The sequence below is a fragment of the Watersipora subatra genome, chromosome 5 (assembly GCF_963576615.1).
Source record: "Watersipora subatra chromosome 5, tzWatSuba1.1, whole genome shotgun sequence".
NCBI classification, from domain to species: domain Eukaryota; kingdom Metazoa; phylum Bryozoa; class Gymnolaemata; order Cheilostomatida; family Watersiporidae; genus Watersipora; species Watersipora subatra.
The window spans coordinates 4,703,626-4,726,016 of record NC_088712.1 but is presented as its reverse complement, the minus strand read 5'-3'; the positions used below and the strand labels follow the sequence as shown (position 1 = coordinate 4,726,016).

General features: G+C 36.8%; 2 protein-coding genes across 2 annotated transcripts in view; one reads left to right on the top strand and one right to left on the bottom strand.

Moving 5' to 3' along the window:
• Positions 1 to 637: 637 nt before the first annotated feature.
• Positions 638 to 11,987, bottom strand: LOC137397617 (26S proteasome regulatory subunit 10B). Its single transcript, XM_068083910.1, has 10 exons — positions 11,887 to 11,987; positions 10,953 to 11,032; positions 10,791 to 10,830; positions 8,852 to 8,972; positions 6,604 to 6,757; positions 6,070 to 6,180; positions 5,359 to 5,544; positions 3,805 to 4,006; positions 1,010 to 1,081; positions 638 to 862 (listed from the first exon to the last, which is right to left on the bottom strand). The coding sequence occupies exons 1-10, from the start codon at positions 11,975 to 11,977 to the stop codon at positions 744 to 746; spliced, it is 1,176 nt and encodes a 391-aa protein (XP_067940011.1). The 5' UTR covers positions 11,978 to 11,987; the 3' UTR covers positions 638 to 743.
• Positions 11,988 to 12,208: 221 nt separating this feature from the next.
• The window catches only part of LOC137396490 (DENN domain-containing protein 3-like), a 77,204-nt gene continuing 67,021 nt past the window's right edge, over positions 12,209 to 22,391 (top strand). The window contains exons 1-2 of the mRNA XM_068082785.1: positions 12,209 to 12,437; positions 14,121 to 14,293. Of these exons, the coding sequence (XP_067938886.1) occupies positions 12,255 to 12,437; positions 14,121 to 14,293 (356 nt within the window). The 5' untranslated portion in view covers positions 12,209 to 12,254. The remainder of the gene's footprint in view (positions 12,438 to 14,120; positions 14,294 to 22,391) is intronic.

Sequence of the window (22,391 nt, the reverse complement as noted above, 5' to 3'; positions counted from 1 at the left end):
ACTGATGATGCTTAAATAGCCGAAACAGTACTGTCTGTAGCACGAGTGTATATGCACATATAACAAGATATTTACAAAAAGCTATACCATGCTGCATGTATGAAATAAAACTCTTTGTCAATTGTTAATTTCTCATCAATTACCTGGTGTCCATCCAAGGCCTAATTAATAATTAGAAGAAAAATACAAACTTAGCCAAACAACATGTTTCCTTTTTGTTAATGAGATTAAAATCAAAACTTAACCAAATAATTCTCCTGGTATTGAACGCACAATCCAAAACTAAAAGGCCCAGTGTGCATTCGGCTGCCAGCTGCCAAAGTAACATTGAAAATTCCACCAGCTTCAGTAACTATCTATTTATTTAATTTATCTATGATATAGTTTACACTCCATATGTGCTAAATAATTCATGTTGCAGGCGCACTGGAGTAAGACTCGACACTGGACATGAGATGTAGGCCAGGCATCCGAGTGTTGCACATCATTAAAAGTCAAGTATATTTTGGGCAATGCAAATGGTAAACAACTCATTTTGAAGTCGCCGAGACCCACAACAGAACGATAAAATGGCTACGGGTTGCCAACCTCTGACCCATTATTGCGAGCTAGATCTAGTAAGCAAGCGAAACAAATGGATCAGTACAATAATATATTATTAAGCAATGATAAGAGCAGTACAATGTACATATTAAATCCATTCCCAGAAAAAACCGCAATAGACTACATGAGGAGACAATTTCCTATACTGGCTTATAGTCAAGTTTGGACTCTAGCTTTTTGTTTTCAGCAACCTTTCTCACAGCTTTCATGAAATCTTCATCTATCACATAATCCCTTTCACCTCGGATGGCGAACATGCCTAGAATAGAATATTAACCATGACATGCGCATATGTAAACAGAAAACGAAGAGAATTTGGACAGACTATATAAAAAATAAACTAACAACACAAAACGTAATATATAGGTAACCAAACATAGCAAGCAAAAATAGCAGCTTAACCTACCAGCTTCTGTACAAACATTCCTCAAATCAGCCCCATTGAAGTCATCTGAGAGTTTGACAACAGCTTCCCAATCTAAAGACAGACAAATCCCTAGTAGTAACGAGACTACACAGATAAGATGTCAACTTGTTGTGTGACAACAAGTTGACACACAACCCTAGATTATCAACTAGGTTAACTCACAAAGACCTATAAGTGCAATGAGTGTCAGCATGAACAAGGTCTGCTGAATACTGCGACAAATAAATTAGGTTAAAATGATATACATAAACACAGGCTCAAAGAAATGCATAAAAGTAAAATCAGAGTTGTCTTATCATGTTTACAATTAATGGTTAAGAGCAAACAACTCCTAATTACTATGAAAATTTGTAAATGTCTTGGACGTGTCGTGAGCATGTCTTGTACAGACAACAATGGTCGATGTATGACCTTCAAAAATACATATTAAAGCAAAACCTGAAAACAAATTTTAGTAATGCAAAGTGAGTGTAGCGGTTTAGTTAAAAAGAATTGAAACCACAAAATAAATTTTGGAATTGTCTGTGATCTAAGAGAGGCAATGCTCTGGCATTGATGATGGTATAAATGTGGACGAGAACACGGAAATATAGTTATATATTAAACAGCCTACAGGTAAAAAGCCTCAATTTGACAACTCTCTTTAAATGGAAGCTTTCCAATATTTGACACATTACAAGCTTTTAGGAATATTTATTTTTTCAACATGAGATCGAAGTTTCAAGGCATTTGAAAGTTCAAAAATCTTTAAGCAGTGTTTGCCCTCTTGCTTCTATTAGAAATATCATCAAGGGTTTATCTCCGTATATGGCTTTGTGACTATGTCAAGAGCTTACGTCTTGAATGATTCATGTCATATGTTAGTGATAGTTAGATAATCTCATTGCAGCTTCGGGCTAGAGGAAAACTAGCAATGAAATTATCTCTCGTATCTCGCGGCTTCAACCATTGCGGCTTCACTTTAACACGGCTAATCAAATTTCTATTAAGGTTGACTTGCAACAAAAATCCACATTACAGTTATTTGGTATCAAAAGATTCACCATGTCTTACTCTGCTGTGTTGTAGGTGCAACATATGTGGAAATGTGACTACAAGCTCTTAAAAGCTCCAAAGGGAAGAGTTAATCGCCGCCATCACCAAAACGCCGTAAATTATAATCCCTTTCCAAAACGGCTCAAATTATGGGATGTAGATGAACACGGCAGCTTTTGTTTACCCTTTTATGGAACCTCATTCGAAGAAATATTTTCACAAATACACTTCACACATTCAAAAAACCATGGCTATTGTCCTTGAGCACCTGTTTCATCGTCATTGTAATGCTGTCACCGTGATGATGTCACTTTGAGCACTGATATCTCATAACCTACTGTAAAAAATTGTTTAATTTGTCAACCTTAACTCAAAAGAGTGCATATCATACTCTGATAAACATGAGGAGCCTGTTAGTCTCATGTGAAAGTCAAAAGTGCTGCAGAAATTGTTCGTGCCGTGTGGCAGGAAGTGTGGGTCGCATGATCAGATTACGATTAGATGATTACACCTGGGTGAAACAAAACTGTAAAGTAGCGAGCATCTATATTTGATACAGGCTTACCGGTAGGACCTGAAGTGCTTGTCATAACCTAGTGCTCCAAAACGTTTTATATTGAGCCTTTTATTGGCCTTTCATTTCACGTGATAACATCATGTGTCAAAACAATAACCAAAATGTTTGAGAACGCCATCGAAATCAAGAGATTGCAAAGTACGGCGTTTTTGTGATGGTTGCAGTTAACTGTTCGTTTTTGAGCTTTTAAGAGGTTGTAATCACATTTCCACATATTTTGCACCTACAACATCGCAGAGTAAAACATGGGGAACCTTTTGATACCAAATAACTGTAACGTGAATTTTGTTGCAAGAAAACCTTTAACTGTTGTTGAAATCATGTTTAAAAGTGGTAGTCAGCATTATTTTTAATTCAATAACGTCAGTACAACGTACAAAAGTACATTAAATTGTATTGTGTATATGTGACTCCAGGGTGTCACAACGTGTCTTGCCACTAGGTTAGTCTCCATACATATAGCCCTACATTCTTAGTGCATCACTGGGGCATGACTTGCATGCATCTGGATAAAAGTAAGAGTCACTGAAGTACACAGTCTATTCATACTAAATTCCCTTAATAATGAGATGCTTCATGTCAGTGACTCAAGTAGAATCTGATACACAAATAGCTCGAGACGCTTTTCAACTATTGAATAGAATTTGACCCTCTCCTCCTTCCATTTCAGATAATTGCAAATAAAACGTTTTCCATGATTCCACTATCCAGAATGTGATTGGTTCAAGAATATTTGCACTTGATTTTGATTCTTTCCCCTGAGACGCTTCACTGCTCAGTTCTCATTAACGACTTACGGATTTCAATATTGCACATACAAGTATGCCGCATGTGCAAGGACATGTACAAGGGCGAGTACATGTACAGCTACTTCCAAGTATAGCGATTGTAAAAGTTTAGAAAACAGTTTGAACTCTTTGAAGGGTTTAAATGATAGTTCATAGGTTGAGAAATTCTAGTTTTTATGTAGTGGAAATCACCATTTTATAGTTGAGCCTAGAAAATGGGCTCCACAAACTACAAGGAATTATTGTATAAAGCAAGACACTGGTACTTACTTGGAAATCATTCGCTTATTTTACCGAGTAAGCGGGAAATTTTAAAAACATACCAACAGTGCATCAACCTGTAAATGAAACAGAGTGAAAGGTTGAGTACATACCAATTTCACCATGTTTAGAGATGGGAGCAGCGTGAATCTTTAAAATGTCCATTCGCGCCTGTTCGTTTGGTAAGGGAATCTCTATCTTCCGATCAAGTCTGCCAGGTCGCATCAGCGCTGGGTCGAGTGTGTCTGGACGATTCGTCGCCATTATGATTTTGACTTTTCCGAGCACATCAAAACCATCCATCTGATTGAGTAGCTGAGGGTAGTAGAAAACATTCAATCGGAACTGTGACAAACAGAACTGAGTTAAGGCTACAAGCAAAGATGTGGGGCTGTCTTTGAACTTTGAAGCTCACAGCTAAACAGTGATATGCGAAAATTGTTTATACAACTACGGGAAAACCTTTATCAGAACTCCAACTCGATTATTACAGGGGACCAACAGGCTCGTCATGATTATCATACAATGATATGTACTCCTTCGAGGTAAGGTTAAAAGATTAAATGAATTTTTACGGTAAGTTATAAGATATCAGTGCTAAAAGTGACAGCATTACAATGACGATAAAACAGACGCGTAAGAACAATAGACATGGTTTTATTGAATGAGTGAAGTATATTTGTGAAAATATTTCGACGAATAAGGTTGTATGAAAGTGTAAACAAAAACCATCTCTCACAAATACGTCACATTTGAGCCGTTTTGGAAAGTGAATCCAAACTACGGCGGTCTCGTGTGGCTGCGATTAACTGTTCGTTTTTGAGCTTTTAAGAGCTTGTATACACATTTTCACATATTTTGCACCTACAACACAGCAGAGTAAGACATGGTGAATCTTTTGATATCAAATAACTGTAATGTGAGTTTTGTTGCAAGTCAACCTTTAATAATTTCGTATGAAGAGACTTTCGAGAGTAAAGGTCAGTAGTAGAGGTCAAGTATTAGTCATATTTTACACCTCATCGTAAATAAACTAGGCATGAAACAAATGCCTAAAAACCATTTTTGTTTGAAGCGTTGGAAGCCTGTGTTATAATATCTAATAGATTACATTTTTACATGGTTGTACGGAAAATATATTTTCCGATGCTTCAAACCTAATGATTTTCAAAGCACCATCACTGGCTCTTCAAATTGAACTACAAAATGCTATTATGAACTATATTTGCAATTACATTAATAAAGAATAAATTAATTAGGGATGAGCTCCTCGTCATTTCCTATACACCAACTGCTAAATTACTATCTAATAATACCCAAGTAATAGAAAAACACTACAAACAAACACCGTATTGATAATATAAGAGAGATATTTTACTGCGACCAAGTTTTGCCAATTTTAATCTACATACATCTTGGCAGTCAGGCGACCTGAAATATCAAAAACAGTGTTCAATGACAAAAAATTCCGATACTTTTTGATAAAATCTACTAAAATTTTGGTTTATCTTTAATGACACAGGAGCAATCACATTTCCTCGGTAGACAGGAAACTGAAGTCAGCCCCTAAAGTTTAGCCCGTAGGAAATGCAGCACAGGCTGATGATTTATTCACCAACAAACTCAAATAATTTTAGGCATCACAAGCTAAAGAAAGGAAGTATTACCTCCATGAGAGTACGCTGAATTTCTCTGTCTGCTGAGGTTCCTTCGCTGAACCGTCTGCCACCGATGGCATCAATCTCGTCCATAAATATGATACATGGCTGGTGGTCCCTAGCAAAAGCGAACATCTCCCTAATGAGCCGTGCACTCTCCCCGATGTACTTATCCACAATGGCACTGGAAACAACCTGCCAAATGAATGAATTTTAAAGGATGGTCAAGCGGAGTGACTTTTCTGTGAATTGATATTCAGTTTGAAGCGAAGGATATCTACAAACTATTATTAACAATGAATAATGAGACATGCCTGTGTTTCCTACGAGCTGCTTCGCAGTACATGGGTGAATGGTAATAAACTGAGCATTTGCCCGTTTTAAAAAAATTGTTATTTTTAAGTCATCAATGCTTTACCAATAACTCATACACAATAAAAATACTGTACTAAAAATGAAACTAATCAAGTGTACATGTCCTGTCATCAAATTAATCTCCGAGACAAAACTCGTGAAAAAACAAGACTGATGTATCCGACATCTGACTGATTTCAGATTTTCATCACATCAAATTCAAAATTAAGACAGAGTCTGTCCCTCTACAGCTTGACAGAATCATTAAAACCACCTTGTTAGCAAACAATGACAAACACCTGAAGAGGCTGGACGAGGATGGAAGTTTGAGTCAATTATCAAAGACTGTAAAACTGATTGGGTTACCTTTAGGAAGTTCGCATCAAGTTGACTAGCAACAGCTCTTGCAAGGAGAGTCTTGCCTGTTCCAGGTGGGCCGTAGAGGAGGACACCTTTTGGTGGGGTAATTCCAACCCTCTACAATGGAAGCCAAGAAATGATAAGCCAGTCCAGTTATCAAGGACAGTCGAGACATAGAGATAAGTTGAGTCGTACTCAATAGATGAATATAATTAGTATTTGTGAAGGTTTCCAAGACAAGGACTGGGTATGAATGACCCCAACTAAGAACAGAGAAATAGAACTAATTATGTTATCTATGGATTGACAAGCAACTGGGAAAAATAACTAGGGATAGAAGTAATTTTTAATTGACTGAGCAGAAGGCTCTGCAGATGCAAACGCTGAAATTGAAACATCTTTCGTTTAATGAACACAGTTCCAATTTAAAGTTGGTAAAATAATTTCATGTCTGTAAAATTTCTATAAATTTAATAAAGGTCCACTATAATTTAAAATTCATATTTTTGTATTAAATCTATATAGATAGTAAAGAAATACCTGGAAGAGCTCAGGGTTGATAAGTGGGAGTTCAATGACTTCTCTCAACTCTCTGACCTGTTCCCCAAGACCACCAACCTGGTTGTAATTGATATCGCCTGGGTCCTCCATGGACATGTTGTACACAAGAGGGTCTACCTCCCTCGGCAAGTACCTGGAGTTGTCATCACAACAATGCATGAGACCATTGTATTGTTGTAATGGTCAAAACAATACAAACCATTATGACACGTTGAGGCAATAGTTAGAATTTCAATTATGAGTACAAATGCAAAATAAAATTAAAAAGTATTAAAGTACTAAAGTGAACAATTAATAAAATTTTATCTACTTAGTGTTAGGTGATCAGAATTTTGGAAAGATAAATTTAACCCTTACATGGGTGAAGTGATGCTGATGTCAACTATGTTTTACACTATCCGTCGAGCTGAGCGACATTAATGCCGTCTGCAGCAACACTTTTGCTAAACGGTTTTTCAATTACATCAAAGTATCAGACAGATATGAACAAGGAACAGCTTTGAATAAAACAAATTAGACGGATAAGATTATTATTGATCTTAACCCTTTTGCAGGCATAGCAAAATTATTGTCGTTTTGACTGCCGATAATAGGCTGAGCAACTATTATGTCGCCACACCAGCGTTTTTTATAGATTGATTTGTGGCTGGCTTATTGCCTTTTTTTGTTTAATTTTTCACCAATAGTACACTACAATAGATTGGTCTCTGTTAGCAACCAAAAATAAGCCATTTTGAGAAGAAGAAAAAAAACGATCGTTTTTGCAATACTAAACGAACAAAAAATCTGAAATAAAAACGTCTTCAAATAAAATTAGGAATTTTGTTTGTGCTTTTGTTTCTGCTTTCTGAATGTTTTCCCAGAGTGCAACAACTTTCTTTTACTGTCATGGCGTCATCCAAAAGCTATAGGCAAAGGCAAGAGGAACAAGAATAAGCACATAATGTCAAGACTGCGGTGTGGACTTCTGCAAGGGCAAATGCTTCCAAAAGTTCTGTAGCTAGAGAAACAGTTATATGAAGAATTGACTTGAAATATGTTTATTTGTATTTACGTGTATCATAAAAGATAATACACGTATACAATATCATAAGACTGTATCAATTATTTTTTTTAAATTGATTTGTGAAACCTTAATTTGCCCAGGGGTTTCAAATAGCCAAAAAAACTTGCCAACGAAAGGGTTAATAGTCATACATGTACTTTCAAAGTTTTGAGGAAAAGTGTACCGCAAGTCCTCATGCTCAAGCCGTGCGGCTTGTGCTCAATACCAGATGACTCACGAAAGAAAAAATAATCCTCCAATAAGCCGCGATTGCCAACCGACTGCGGCTAATGACTGAGGTTTTGTCATCTTTGACCCCTTCAGGAGCGAGAGTGTTGAAAAGAGTTTCGCTATACCCCCCATCCTCTTGAATAAGAAAACAGGCTACATCAGTACGGCGTGAAAAGAATTTTCTTTTACTTCCAAGTTCGAATTAAAATTCCTAAACCCTTGCATCAAGAACTTACTTGCCATGTCTCACCTAGATTTTTATTGCACTGTTAGAGGCTTCACGTTTATGGAAAGATGCGGTCAGGAAAGAAACGGTTTTTAATGACCTATGACTGTGGTGAGTTAAACATTAGCGATAAATTCTTCGTTCGTCTAAAGTATTCCATAAACATGACCTTGAAAATAAACGAGTAGCTTGCCAAAATCCCGTACATAAAAGTGTATGATGGCTGCGATTCTATGGTTATAGCGCGGAACTGAGCAGAGACCGCATTTATCGAGAAGCCGCCCTAAGCCTCACGTAAGTTTTAAAAACTTGGCTTTAGCCGCGGCCTATGACTTTGAACCAAAAGCCGCGCCCAACGACAAGCCGCGCGGCTTGAGCATAAGGACTTACAGTAATCAAATTAGATGTTATACTTTTATCACCTCCTCTCTCTCCAAGCCAACCACAGCCAAGCCTAAACTTAATTGATATCTTTCCAAGATAAAGTTACAATAAAACATGATCTTACTGTTTATTAAATTATTAATTTAGTTTTTATATAAAATTAATGTTTCAACATTTAGCCCCATGACATAGCTTTATATAACACACTAGTATTAATTGCTCCATGTAGTTACACGAAGAATTCATCATTGTTCTATGGTGTTAAATGAATGAAATTATTGGTGGGTGGAAGCTAAACTGAAAGATAACAATGTACGGTAGATGCATGGAATGAGTCATACCGCATGATAGTGAGTGTTGTCATATCGAGTGCGACACGTGTGCCCTGCTTTAATTTTGACTTATCCAATGTCCTTCTGCAGCCCACGACGTACCTTGGACCATTTGTCGCCTTCACTATGACTGAAATTAGGCCATTCAGTTATTATGAGTTATCAAGCTTGGTAGATGCTACTCAGTAGGTCTCAGGAGCAGAAACAAGAGAGCTAGGTTAAAGCTTACCCGTGAGAAGGTTAAGCCTATCATTGCCACTAATATTCGACGGCACAGAGGTAGGCTAACAGAACTACCTTATCAAAAACATGTCATGCAAAATGCTCTGCTTTTGCATAACCTGTTTTTACATAAACACACGGCAACACGCCGTGCGCAGAATACATAACAATCAAAGAATATGCCACAACTGGGTGGCTGTTTAAAAAGACTGTGTCATAACCTATTTATAGGATCAGCTGGACTGGTATGTTATGATATAGATGATAGTAATACAATATTATAACATATCAGTCTGAGACGACTAGTGCTGAACAACTACTTGCCTTGTACTTAATAATGCAACAATAAGATACACAGTCTTACACAGTGAAATACCTATCATAATTTTCAAAGGAAAACAAAAAAATGACAAACATCAATAGAATTTAGCATTGAGAGCCCTATGGTAGTGCTCTCACTAATACGCTTATCACCGTTTGGTTACACCAAATGTAGGTATCTACAACGGAAAGGAACTTGTGCCTGTACAGCAAAGAGGTGTTCAAGCTGACAGATGATGTGTTATGAGCAACTGCTATTCGACTTGTGAAACTACAATTTAGAGTTATTCCATCTTTCATTTCAAAAAAGTACAGACAACTCCTTGCTTTATAAAGTCTCATTCGTTAAATTTAGTAGTCCCAAAGTTTTTGAAAGGATCTGAAAGTTTGACGAGTATGTCACAAATTTCCTTATTATAAATAAACAGTATTATGCTAGAATACGAAAACAGAAATGATTTGAACAGACTCAAATGAACTAGCAAATTCAACACTGTTTGTATATTCCAGAATGCAAAATGCCAGCTCAGTGAGATAAGGCTAACTAAATAGAGCAAAAGTAAATAAAAATTTAGCTTTGGTTTAAACCCGATGAATAACAAGTTGCAGCTTTTATAAACTGTGAACACCAAATTATCAATTTATAGGTGCTGAAAATGCATGACTCTGAATAACTCAAGCTAATGAAGAGAAAACTTCTAGCTGTTGAAACTTCTATATATAGTACTGTCTGCAGACTATTTATTCTAGCCAAATTGTAATAACAAGCTTATACGATGCTATTAAATCACTGCTTGCCAGCAATTTTTATGTTGAACCGAGAACAATCATGTTAAAAACAGTTTTTATCCCGACTGGCCTTAAAATAAAACACTCGTTATATTTTAAGACAAGTTTTAAAACACGACTAGGCAATCTTAATAAAAATTCTGTGTGAAGTTTCGAAAACAAAAAAATTTTGCCTAGTGCTTTTCAGTTGCGTTGATTGTTGGCTAATTATATATGGTGGAAATAGTTGGCATTTGTCTAATTCTTTAACATAAGCAAGGGGAGCAACTAGAAGTTATTCTTCAAAAACCCAAAAGGGATATACATGAACTTACATGCCCACATCTAACATTCACGAAATGCATTCCCTATGTAGCTGTCACACCTAGTTCTTAATGCTATATATTTTACAATTAATGAATTTATTCTGTACACTATCAGTTAAACTTTAAATCATGTCAACTGTAAATAGCTGTATGGCAAATGCTACGAAAGTGCACAGTAAGGAACATGAACTCTCAAAATACAGTTAGTGACTTCACAGTTTTCTAAAGTTTCCCGTATGAAGAAGCGCAATAGCGTTTATTAAACTTGTGTTCTTCAAAATGCTAAAGATGACAATCAAATAGGTACTTACATTTGTCCTCTGTGAGCTGTCGGAGGACCTCACCAACAATCTAAAAAAGTAAAATTTATGTATTTTAGTTCTGTGATGCAAGGAAAAGTTCCATGAAATATTTATCCAACTTTAAATTATAGCTTTGGTGCTTAGTTGGTTGCTGGGAAACTAAGCACATACCTGCCCGACGCTTTGCAGTGCTTTCAGATCATCTTCAGATTTGTCATATTGTTTTGTGAGCTCCTTTAACTGTTCTCTCACTAGACGAGAAAAGAAGTACCAGTCAGCAAGTGCCTCACTTATGAAGCCGGTTACACAAATTCTAAGTCAAAACAGTCTATAAATGTAGTATCGTTAAAACAGGGAACAGTCCAATTCTTCCAGATTGATACAGGGAACAGTCCAATTCTTCCAGATTGATATAGATCACGCTAAATTTGCACACTTGTACTTTATGACTTACTTTTTAATGAAAATTACCTCCATGATTACTAATGCAGCTTAATTAATACACTTACGAAACGAATTGTGCATGCTAAATATTAACATATAACTATTTATTCTTGTAAACGCTGTGCTAATAACAAGTATGTTTCAATATCCATCATCTAGTGCAACAGTTCTAATAAAACTGATGCCATTTAATATAATCAAGCTTATCTGCGAGCATACCTGCCAACTCTCACGCTTTTGGCGTGAGACTCACGCAATCACCCTAAAGAAAAAATGAAAATGCGTGAGATTTTTGCCCCAATTTCCACAATTTTATATATACTATCATTGATACATCAATTGCCCCAAAACCAAATCTCACGCATTGCCCCACTCTTGGGTTGGCAGGTCTGTCTGCGAGAGTGTGGTAAAACCAATGACTAGGACCAAAGAGTGCAGGGGAGTGCAGCTTTGAATAAATAGGTAAATAAAATACATGCTCAAAGCAATACCGTACAACGGCGGCGTTGTATGGTATATGTTCAGAGGTATCATAATAAAAACCGACTGAATGACACTGGATTATTGAAGATTTTTTGCTACAAGATAATTACCTGAAACGACTAACATGTCAAACATTGAATTAAAAACAAAAAACAGTAACACAACGTTAATGACATACTATCTTTGAGTCTGGCTTCTGTCTCTTTGTGTTCCTTCAGTTTTTTTCTGTAATCCGCTAGAGCTTTTTCTCTTGCCGTGTCGGCAGCCATGTTTGTTTCTTTCCTGTGCTCTCTTACTCTCGAGAAGGAGGTTGTTGATTAGAAAAACCGCGCGTATTTTTAAATATTTTTTATACAATAATGTAAATAAAAAATATAAAAACAACTGAACGTAAAAACTAAATCTGAGTATGTTTTAATGTTACGACCACGTGACTCTCACGTGGTCAAACTTAAAAACATGAGATGCTTACTTGCGGTATTAGAGATGCCGCTCGAGTGGTTAAATTTATCACAATATCAACCTTTTTTTGCTACTTGTTAGATTATGAACGAGCTTAAACTAAAAAATCTTGTTGATTTAGTATTGGTTGTTGGATCAGACGATAGTTCTGGCTTAGAGCTACACCCTAATCAGGCGCGTCCTCCGCCAAAAACAAGCGAGACCGGTGACGATGGAGACGACATTGCATTAAAATTAACTGATCCAGAAGCCAACTATCACGCTAAGGTATTATTGTTGCTAAACTTAATGAGCTTTCATTTTTATGCATATTAATCAATTATCGAAATTTAGTGTTGTTTATTAGAGCCAAGCCGTTTGCTACGGTAAGGACAATTTATTCATACTGCTAAAACGAATATGGTTTCACACTCGTACCGCGAATATTACTGACGAGTTGTGGTGAGTGCGGTGGTGAGTGGGTTGGATACGCAGTGATATTCAAAGCTGTTGTTTCAAATCTCAAATGATCAAATTGTTCAAAAATAATTAATACCGGGGTATACCATTTATACTAGTGACTCCTAACTTAGAAAAGCTGAAAGAGAAAGATATGTATTATTTTATCAGCAGTAATGTTGCATATTGCCTATTATTTTACTATTTTCTATATTAATTTTTAAGATTTAAACAATTCTGAGATCAGTTTGTAAACAGCATCAGCGCATGAGTGACTTTTTCTAAAACCTCACTGATAAGGATTTGAAATATCATTTTTGGACCATAAAGAATAGATGTAGATATCTAAGTGCTTCTCAAAATTTTAGGTAGTTTTGTCTATAGTTAAATGTTGGAGTACTGAGATAAAGCGTAAATTCGGTGGGTTAAGCTTCTCCTTCATATGTTTGGATGTATTAACAAAAAGAACAAAAGTTCAAATCGACACTTTTTATTTTTTGGAATAAATGAATGATTATGCCAAACAACCTAGTAACACTAAAGGATGGTTCATGATATATCGCTGTATGTCAGTGGTAATCACACAATACTTTGGTGATCGTCTGCACTGCAATAACACTGCAATAACACTGCTCACACTATTACAAACCCATATATGCGTGTACATCAGCAACTAGTCTGCGATATAGCGTTCCCATTATACATTGCGGTCATGGACATGCTAAAAATACTAGTTCTGCAGCAACTGTCATGAAAGAGAATCTAGACTGAGCAACCTGTGATAGCCAATCATCATCGTCAAAGTGGACCGCGCCTTCCTTAGGCGGTTGCTGATGTTTGACAGTTTCAATCCTTCCTGACGTATTCGCATTGCCTTGATGATGACATAGGTTTACGGTGCACATAATCCTCGAATAATCTCCGAGAGGACGATGCTGATACACGGCGATATTGTGTGAACTAGCCTTAAGAAAAACTCTACCCTAATTCTGTCGCTTGAACCCAGATTGTATGACTGTTAGTCATTTGGAAATCTTTATGAACTTTATCTAGATCATAGTCAGCTAGTACAGTCATACCTCAACATGCGAGCTTTAAGGGATCCGGAACTGATCTTATATATTGAGCTGCAATGTTTCCTATATAAGATACCCATATACAAATCAATTAATTTGTTTTTAATTGTTGCAAGTCAGTACCTACTAATTCATACATATATAGTTTTGGCTTGGTGCTTTTTGCCTCCTTTCTACTATAACTTTGAGCCGACTTTATTAAAACTTTTTTCAACTGATTTTGATGAGAAAGACGGAGCAAAACTGATTTTCAAAGCGTCCTCTTGCAAACTTGACCATTGAATGGTCATTAATAACTGGTTCGTATCTCAAATGTTCTTCGTATCTCAAGGCATTAACCGGCTCAAAGTTTTGCTCATATCTTGATTTTCTTGTAGTTACGGCACATGTATGTCGAGGTATGACGGGATTGCTAGTGACTCTTTTATTTTGACAGGTATTACAGATATTTAGCTCAAGCCTAGCGAGCTACCCTCACCGTGGGCCAGATGAGCAACTGAAAGCCTATCCTCAACAACTTTATATCCCAGATAAATGCAGGCATGAGGACATTGTTGAAGAGGAAGAAGACAATCAAGTCTTACGTCCTGCTACTGCACTTATTAGCAAGTTAGTTGTGCTGACAGTTGAGTATGAGCGTAAAAATATGTGGAACTGAAGCTATCGTCAAATTGTTGTTTTCAATTCAAAGTTTGTTAATGACAGCGCTAAATGTGTGACAAAATTTTTACATCCTAATAATTAAATGGTGGTAGGCTTAATGCAATTTTTTTTAATTTAAGAACTCTATCAAATATTATAGAATAATCTTTGAACACAGTATTGTTCTGCATTAATATCGCGAATCACAGATCTCGCTATATACGATTTTAATTCGTTCTAGTGTCGGCATCGTCATGTGAAAGTGCCGTGTTGAATGGTATAAAAACCCATAAAAGTTATCTAATGCAAATACCCCGTGATGAAAATCATAGAAGTTTTGTATACCAAAAATTAAATGTTACATCAAATAATAAAATATTATATTATATATTAATTAGTATTTTAATTAAAATGTATTGTATTGACTAAAACAGTATATTAAGTAGGCTATATTATTACCATACTTTTCGGACTATAAACCACACCCCTATATAAGCTGCATCTGCTTTATTTTCCTAAAAACAATAATAAAACAATACATAGGCCACACCTTTGTATAGGCCGCAAAACTCAGGTTGGTGCTTTTTAATACGGCAGCAACTTTGTTGTTTAATACGAAACAATGCCTAACGGCGCTGTTTCGTATTAACCGATGCTTTTTAACCTAGTGCCTAACGGAACAGTACCGTTAGGCATTGTTTCGTATTTTCTTTCACCGTTAAAGGCGCACTAACCGGAGATTCGGGTTAATGCCGAGTGAAAGGAAAAGCCACAGAATAGCCGCACCGTTATATAAGCCGCATGACTCAGATCATTAAAAAAAAGTAGCGGCTAACAATCCGAAAAGTATGGTATGTTATATTATACATACAGTTATTATATTGTACACAGTATATTAATTAAAGTATTAATTATGTTACATTACATATTTAAAATTAGTAACAAAATAATGTCAACCTTTATTGTATTTAGTAACATGAGTGTATTCAGTGGTTATGATCTGCAATAAAATGTAACATCACAATGTCCTACGTTCAGTATATACCATATGATGTTCTTACCTTTGAGACAGAGGTACAACATGAACATTTAATTTAACATAAATGAATTTAACTTACTATAAACACAACTTACTAAAGCTGAGTAACCTTGTCATTGACTGAAATTTTATCACCTATCCGTTTCCGGTTTCGTTTTCACTATAATTTGTACAACAAATAACGCCGAACTGAGAGAAGGAGAGAGAGAGACAATCGTTGTATTTCTTTCAGACGTAGTGAGAGGAAATTTTGTGAATTGCTTAACCATATCTTGGTTATTTCAGCATAATCAACACACCAACTACCAAGTTTGAATTTCGAGATACTGTAACTTTTTGTTGATATTGTATGGTGGGGACAAAAAACACTGTTCCTCATCAAGAGGCGAAAAAATTGTATAACAGGGATATCGTAACTCAAAGGCGCATTTTATTTGTTTGGTGACTGACAAAATCTCAACAATTGCAAAAATTGAAAAACTGCCGCTTGAACAATTAGATGTTCGTAAAGTCGATGAGAACAGTCGATAAAACACAAGTCGAATAGATTATAAGTCAACAACGAGGTGTAGGTAAACGTAAAATGTAGGCCTACATGTTTGCTTATAGTTCTATCATGACAGTCCAGCCGCCCTGTCAGGCTGCTCTAGAATATATTTGTATTATTTATTGTAGAATATATTGTTGGCTCATATATTTGTAGAAGGTTTAGTTCTGTGTAGTCAGGTACTTCCTGAGTAGGTTCATTGGTTTCACCTTACACGCAGGTTAGCCCATTTTGTCTCTCTACACCTGTTCCTTTCATGTAGTGTTTACTTTCGACCGACAAGTGTTATCTCTAGCAAGTGTTCAAAGACCTGATTACAAACGCTTCAATCTCCTATTCATAGTCCATTACGACACAAACAACAGTTCGACACAAATAATACATAGTTAGAATTGCAAAACGTGATCTCCTGTTTTTATTTTCTGTGTTTATATGTGAATGCGGGGAGTCTTGAACCCCTCCCTAAACTTAGAAGATTAGGACATGTGTGTCTTTAGTCTACATTGTTTAATCAAATGACTAGATATTTAACAGAATGTTAATTTAATGATTGTCAGGAACTTCCTGTGTGCATATCTATCTATTTGTGTGACATCACAGCTAGAGCGAGGTTATAATTCATTGGTTGGTATTGAATTGCTCTAGCTTGATCTTGCCTAGACTAGAGCAGGGTTTCGCAATAGTAGTTTTTATGTACTACCTACTTATTGACTTCATGTGGTATGAGGCTCACTCCAGCAACACTAACCGGTAATCCTCAGGCCGCTGCCATGAATGAAAATATTATTTCAAACAAACTGTTTGACTAACACTGTTTGTTAAAATAATGGCTCCTATTCTTGTGAATTCTTACAGCAGCTGATAGATATGCATTAGCTTATTGTCTCTCATTATAATAGAGTATGATTTTTTAACCTTATTATATACTAGAAGTACTCTGGCAGTCTTGTGAGACTTGTGAGAAGTCTTGTGAGAAGTCTCTGGCAGTGTCGGTGAGAGGTTGTCATGAGTGCCAATAAAGCATAAATAATGTGTATATGCACAGTGATTCAGCACCTCGGAGGCCGATGATTAGCATAGGCCTGAAAGTCAGGCTATCAAGCTTAATTTCATGAGTTCGAGTCCGGTTCAAAGCGGTTTTTTTAATCCTAATCGATAACCCTGCCTTCAGATAGACGGATAAAGGGACACCACTCTGATTCCAACAGAAGAACAAGGCTTCCTGATTAGGCTAGGCTTGCTCGCACCCTAAAGGCCTGTTCACACTATACCGTCGTTTGTCAGCGTTTCCCTTTCGGCATTCATCGTCAATTATGTGAACCGTGAATTGTTGGCATCGACAAGCATCGCGGATTTTTCGTGAAAGTTTGCAGCTGTCAAACTTTCTGATACTTCGTCAAGCATTGACAACTAACTGTCTTTCAAACGTGAACCATTTCAACGATGGTAATTCGCGGTCGCTGATAGAGTGGTTTATTCGTATCTGTTCATGATAGTCGCTGCTGGACTAGTTTTTGATTCTAGTAAGCGAAAACAAAGAGGTTTCTTCGCGAGAAAGATAAATTATGAAAACACTCCGTCACGGAGTAGGCTATTTCCTGATTCTAAAGCGGATCGGTATGTGATAGTGTGAACATGGTTATCATCGACAACCACCGAAGTATTGTGGCATCAACACCAAAATACGGCGATATAGTGTGAATCAGCCTTAATCATGACAATGCAACAGGTGGAAATATCAAATACCCGTTATGTAACCGGATTTGACAGTCATCGTTGCAATGACCATGAATTCATCAGATATTTTTTTCAACGTGCCCTAAAATCTTTCCAGTGACCGTTAAGCATTCAGAAGCCACGTCTGATGCAAGCAAATACATTCCCATTTTATAGGTTTGTAGACAGGTCAAGCTAGTCAATTGTATGACCGTAGGTTGGGTTGATGAACAGCTCTTCTGTCTAAAGTTAGTTACGGAAGCAGCCGTGCTGAAAGATGAACCTACACAAAATTGTCGTAGATTTTTTCATCTGCGATCGTTTTTGATGATTGGTGTGGGCTGACTATTAGGGTATTTCAAGATTAAAATCTACATAACTTAATTGCAGTAAAAATTCTCCGGTCTAGCGAAAGTGAGATTATGATGACTATAGTGCGAAGAGATCGACAGAATAGAGACACATAATGTTGTAACTTGAACGTAATAACCGATATCAGCTATAGCAACTAGTGATGTCATTTCGCACCTACTTTGCTCCTGAGTATTGGGGGTCCTACCACACAAAGTTGTCGTCAGAATAGTAACTTTTAAAATCACTGTCGTCACTTTTAAAATCACTGTCACCTTTATAAGTTGGTAAACAAAACAACCTCTTTCTTCACATTCGTTATTTTAATACAAATATCCATTCTGGTGGCACTGGGTTGCGTTAAAAACCTGAAACTTGCTCAGTTTGAACTTCTGCTAACCAAAAGCATGGCTCAACCAGTGATCTTCACAAACTTATTGGTGATGTTTGGGAGTGTTGCTGATTACTCCGCGAAGAGTGACAGCCGTCTTGGGTTTTTAGGGCTACATTTCTTGTACTGAAAATAGACCGAGATTGTCTTCCACAATCACTGTCAGTCACAGACTTGGAAACGGGTTTACCTTTAGCAATCCTACTTTAGCAATCATCGTTACCTACATTGATAAATGGTCGTCTCGTCTGTCACTTTTTAAATATCCCTGTCGTCGGGTCGTCAGAATCGTCACAAAACATGGGAGGGCCCCCAGTATTTTAATCGCGATGTAGTTTTGCCGATCTTAATCTTAAAACATCCTGGCAGTCAGATCACTAAGGACATCAAAAACATTCACATTTGATAGAAACATACTGATAAATCCTATAAAATCTATTACAATATTGCGTAAGCTCATGTTCAAGTACTGGTCCAGTCACTGCTCGTGGATCACACAGATATGTCAGTTACTAAGGCTTTCCAACGGAGATCGTCACGATTGATTGAGCGCATAGGCAGATATGAGAACACAACAATCTCTCCTGCTTCATGATTTTCACTATTGCAGTTGTGGCCCTGTTTTATGGAATTAGTATAGCAATACACTTAGTGTGGTTGATAGTGTGGTCGCAAGGGCTTGAATGAAGATTAACAAAGATGTCCATATTAACAATCTGTTAGTATGAACATCTGCTAGCGCTAAGTCGCTTGATTTCAGTGATGAAAATAGAATCCCACACAAAAATAGCTCACGCTTGCAACTATTACATAGAATTTGGCCCCCTCCTTCATGTACAGAAAATGGCTAAGAAAACACTTCGCGATTTGGCTGACCTGACTCTGATTAGTACGAAAATAATTTACATCAAATTTGATTCTTGTCTCTTACGTACTTGACTGTTCAGTTCCTATTACAGATTACCCAAAATTTCGTCTATCATTTCCAAATGTTTTTGATGTTTGAGTGATATGACTGCCAGGATATTTCAAGATTAAAATCGATAAAATTTTGTAGCTGTTAAAACGCTCAGATCAAGCGAAAGCGTGATTATGATGTCTATAGTTGCAAAGAGACTACAACTTGAAGACTATAGCCGGTATCAACTATAACAACTAGTGACCTCCTGTCAAATGTTTTTTCTGAGCATTTTAACGATATGAAATTTTGTCAATTTTAATCTTGAAATATCCTGACATGTCGGATCACTTCAAGTATCAAAACCAATGCATATGATAGAAAAATAGAATTTCTGATCAAATCTAGCAAGTTCATGTCTATCTACTATCAGATTTTGGTATTGTATATACGAGCACGCTGCATGTATAAGGGCATGTACAGGTACATGTATAGCGTGTATAGTTTGAGTTTGCAAAGTAGGAAAATCATTTGCAGGTTGGTCTGAAGTGCCACCCTGCGAAACAGGAAATATTACTGTTATTAAGTTAGGCTAGACTTGGCTTACAGTGACTTGACCTACAACTGCCAAATAGCTATCTTTTATCTGTGCCCTTGACCTCTTTGACCTATAGGTTAACATTTGATCCATAGGTCAGGGCTGATCCACTCAGACTTAACCAGGTAGACTGTTTTCATTGGAAAGACTGTCTATTGTTTGATTCAGACAGTCAACCCTGTGGCATAATTTCACTGTGTTTATCAAGGATGACTCCACAATAACAATGGACAACTGATAACTACCTCCTTGCATTAAAATATATTGAAAAGTTATTGTTTTCGTCACTTAAACAAATTTTGTCACTTCCTAATAGATTTATTAAGCCTGGTTCCCATATCGATTGCGAGACTCTGGCGGTAACTTGCGCAGCAAAGCGCTTGCGACTCTAGGCTCGGCGGCATATGTTCACATATAAAGCTGCATTGCTAAACATAATCGCGTAATCAAATAAAATGTTCGCTCGCCATGCCGTTTTTATAATGGCGACCTTCACCTGTACAGTGCATTTTGGGAAGGTTTTGACTGTGGCCTCTTGCGAAATTTGAACAGCTCTAAACTATTGCGTTGCCGCCGACAACTACCGGCGGGTAGGTTCCCATTTCACCTCTAATAGCCTGTGGTGCTGTCGCCGGTGTTTCGCAATGTATATGGGAACCAGGCTTTAGGTAGATTTGTTTGTTGTTTCCTATATATAAGGCAGTGTTAGTTGAATGACTGGTTAGTTAAAGCACCAAGTGATCTGCCATGGTAATCTGATAGTATTGTGGAAGAGTCAGAAGAGTGAACTGTAGGTTGTAGTGAAATCAAGCTTATCGACTGAAACATACGATGGTAGTAGATGTAGTATGTTGGTGTCATGAAATCGAAAATGGTGTTTGTCATTTGTGGAAGGATGCATAAAAATATTCTGGCATAGTTTATGCAGAAACCTGCTTTGAAACTTTGAACCTGCTTTGAAACTCGTAAAATAAAAGTCTAGTTTCTCAGCCTACATAGGTTGAAGGATTATAGTAGACCTGAGGCTTGGTATTGCAACAGCGTAACCTTCCAATTGTAAGAGAGTCCTTACTTGGATTGCGAATAATATGTGAGATTGAAGTCGGGTCAGTTGCCAATTGGTGAGAGCGTACATCGATAAATCAGCACAAATTAGCCTATGGTTCGAGTTCATTAGAAATATTTCTAGTTGTTTAAGCTAAAATTACTGAACGATTTCTTTATAAAAATGGTTAAAAGGTATTAAAAATGAACTTAAACCAAATTTTACTAGATTTTATCATAAAGTATCGATATTTTTCTATCGCTTACCATTGTATTTGATATTTGAGGAGATCTGGCTGTCAGGATGTTTCAAGATTAAAATTGACAAACTTGATCGCGGTTAATAAGTTCAGATCAAGCGAAAAAGTGAGTATGATATCTATAGTTGCAAAGAGACCGACATAATAACGTCGTGTAGCGCTGCAACTTTAAAGCAATAGCCTCCATTAACTATCGTGACATTAACCCCTAGTGATGTCGTTTCTTCTGCCTGTTTTAGCCATGATCATGTTTTGTGGATTTTAATGCTAAAACATCCTGGCAGTCAATCACCTCAAACATGAAAAACAATCACAAATGTTAGAGAAATCCCGATACTTGCCGATAAAATATGCCGAATTTGTGTGCAGGTTCATTTTTAAGCAGAGAGTATGTCAAGTACAGCTGTTAGTTTACATCAGGATGGTTTGAGAATGAAGACCTTGTCTTTGCCTCGTTCAATGAGATCACATGAACTGTTACAGATAACTACAGATTCATACAATAGGTTCCTCGTTCCGTAGGGGAAGATAAGCTGTGACTGCTTGCTTCAATCACATGTGTTTTTGCACTCCTATCAGTCGGTATTAGTAGTTGGAATACAACATGCTATCGTTTGGTTTTTAACTGGAGGGATGTTACAATGGTTTTTCTTTGATTAGCAGACATGACTGTCTTCTTAAACATACAGTCAAACATGGATGACTCGCCCACGGATAGCTCGAACATATGGTTAACTAGAACGGTTTCTTTGGTCCGTTCCCACGTAATGATAAATTGCTATAGGCCTAGATAACTCGAACTCAACACTGTTAACCCGAACTGTTTTTTGCCCAACGGCTACCGAAACGGTTGTTATCGCTTTAGAATATCACTTTATTCCAAGCCATAGAGGTAAACCTCAACTTTTCGTAATTCATAAGCGTCGTTATTACCACCATCAGCAAAATATCTTTGTCAACGACTTTTCTAAAGGTTTGGTGAAATTTGATTTATACCAAACATCCGCTTAGCGATCGCCCTTCGGAGGCAAGGTAAAGTGAGGTAATCTTTGCATAAACTTCAAGAAAAATCGGCAAAATTGATCGTGGGTAAAACGCTCAAAACAAAAAGATATATTTTCTTTTGAGCATTTCAACAATGATCAAGCTTTGCCAATGTCAATTTAAAAAACGTCCTGGCAATAACATCACCTCTAACAACAAACCAATCTCAAGTGATAG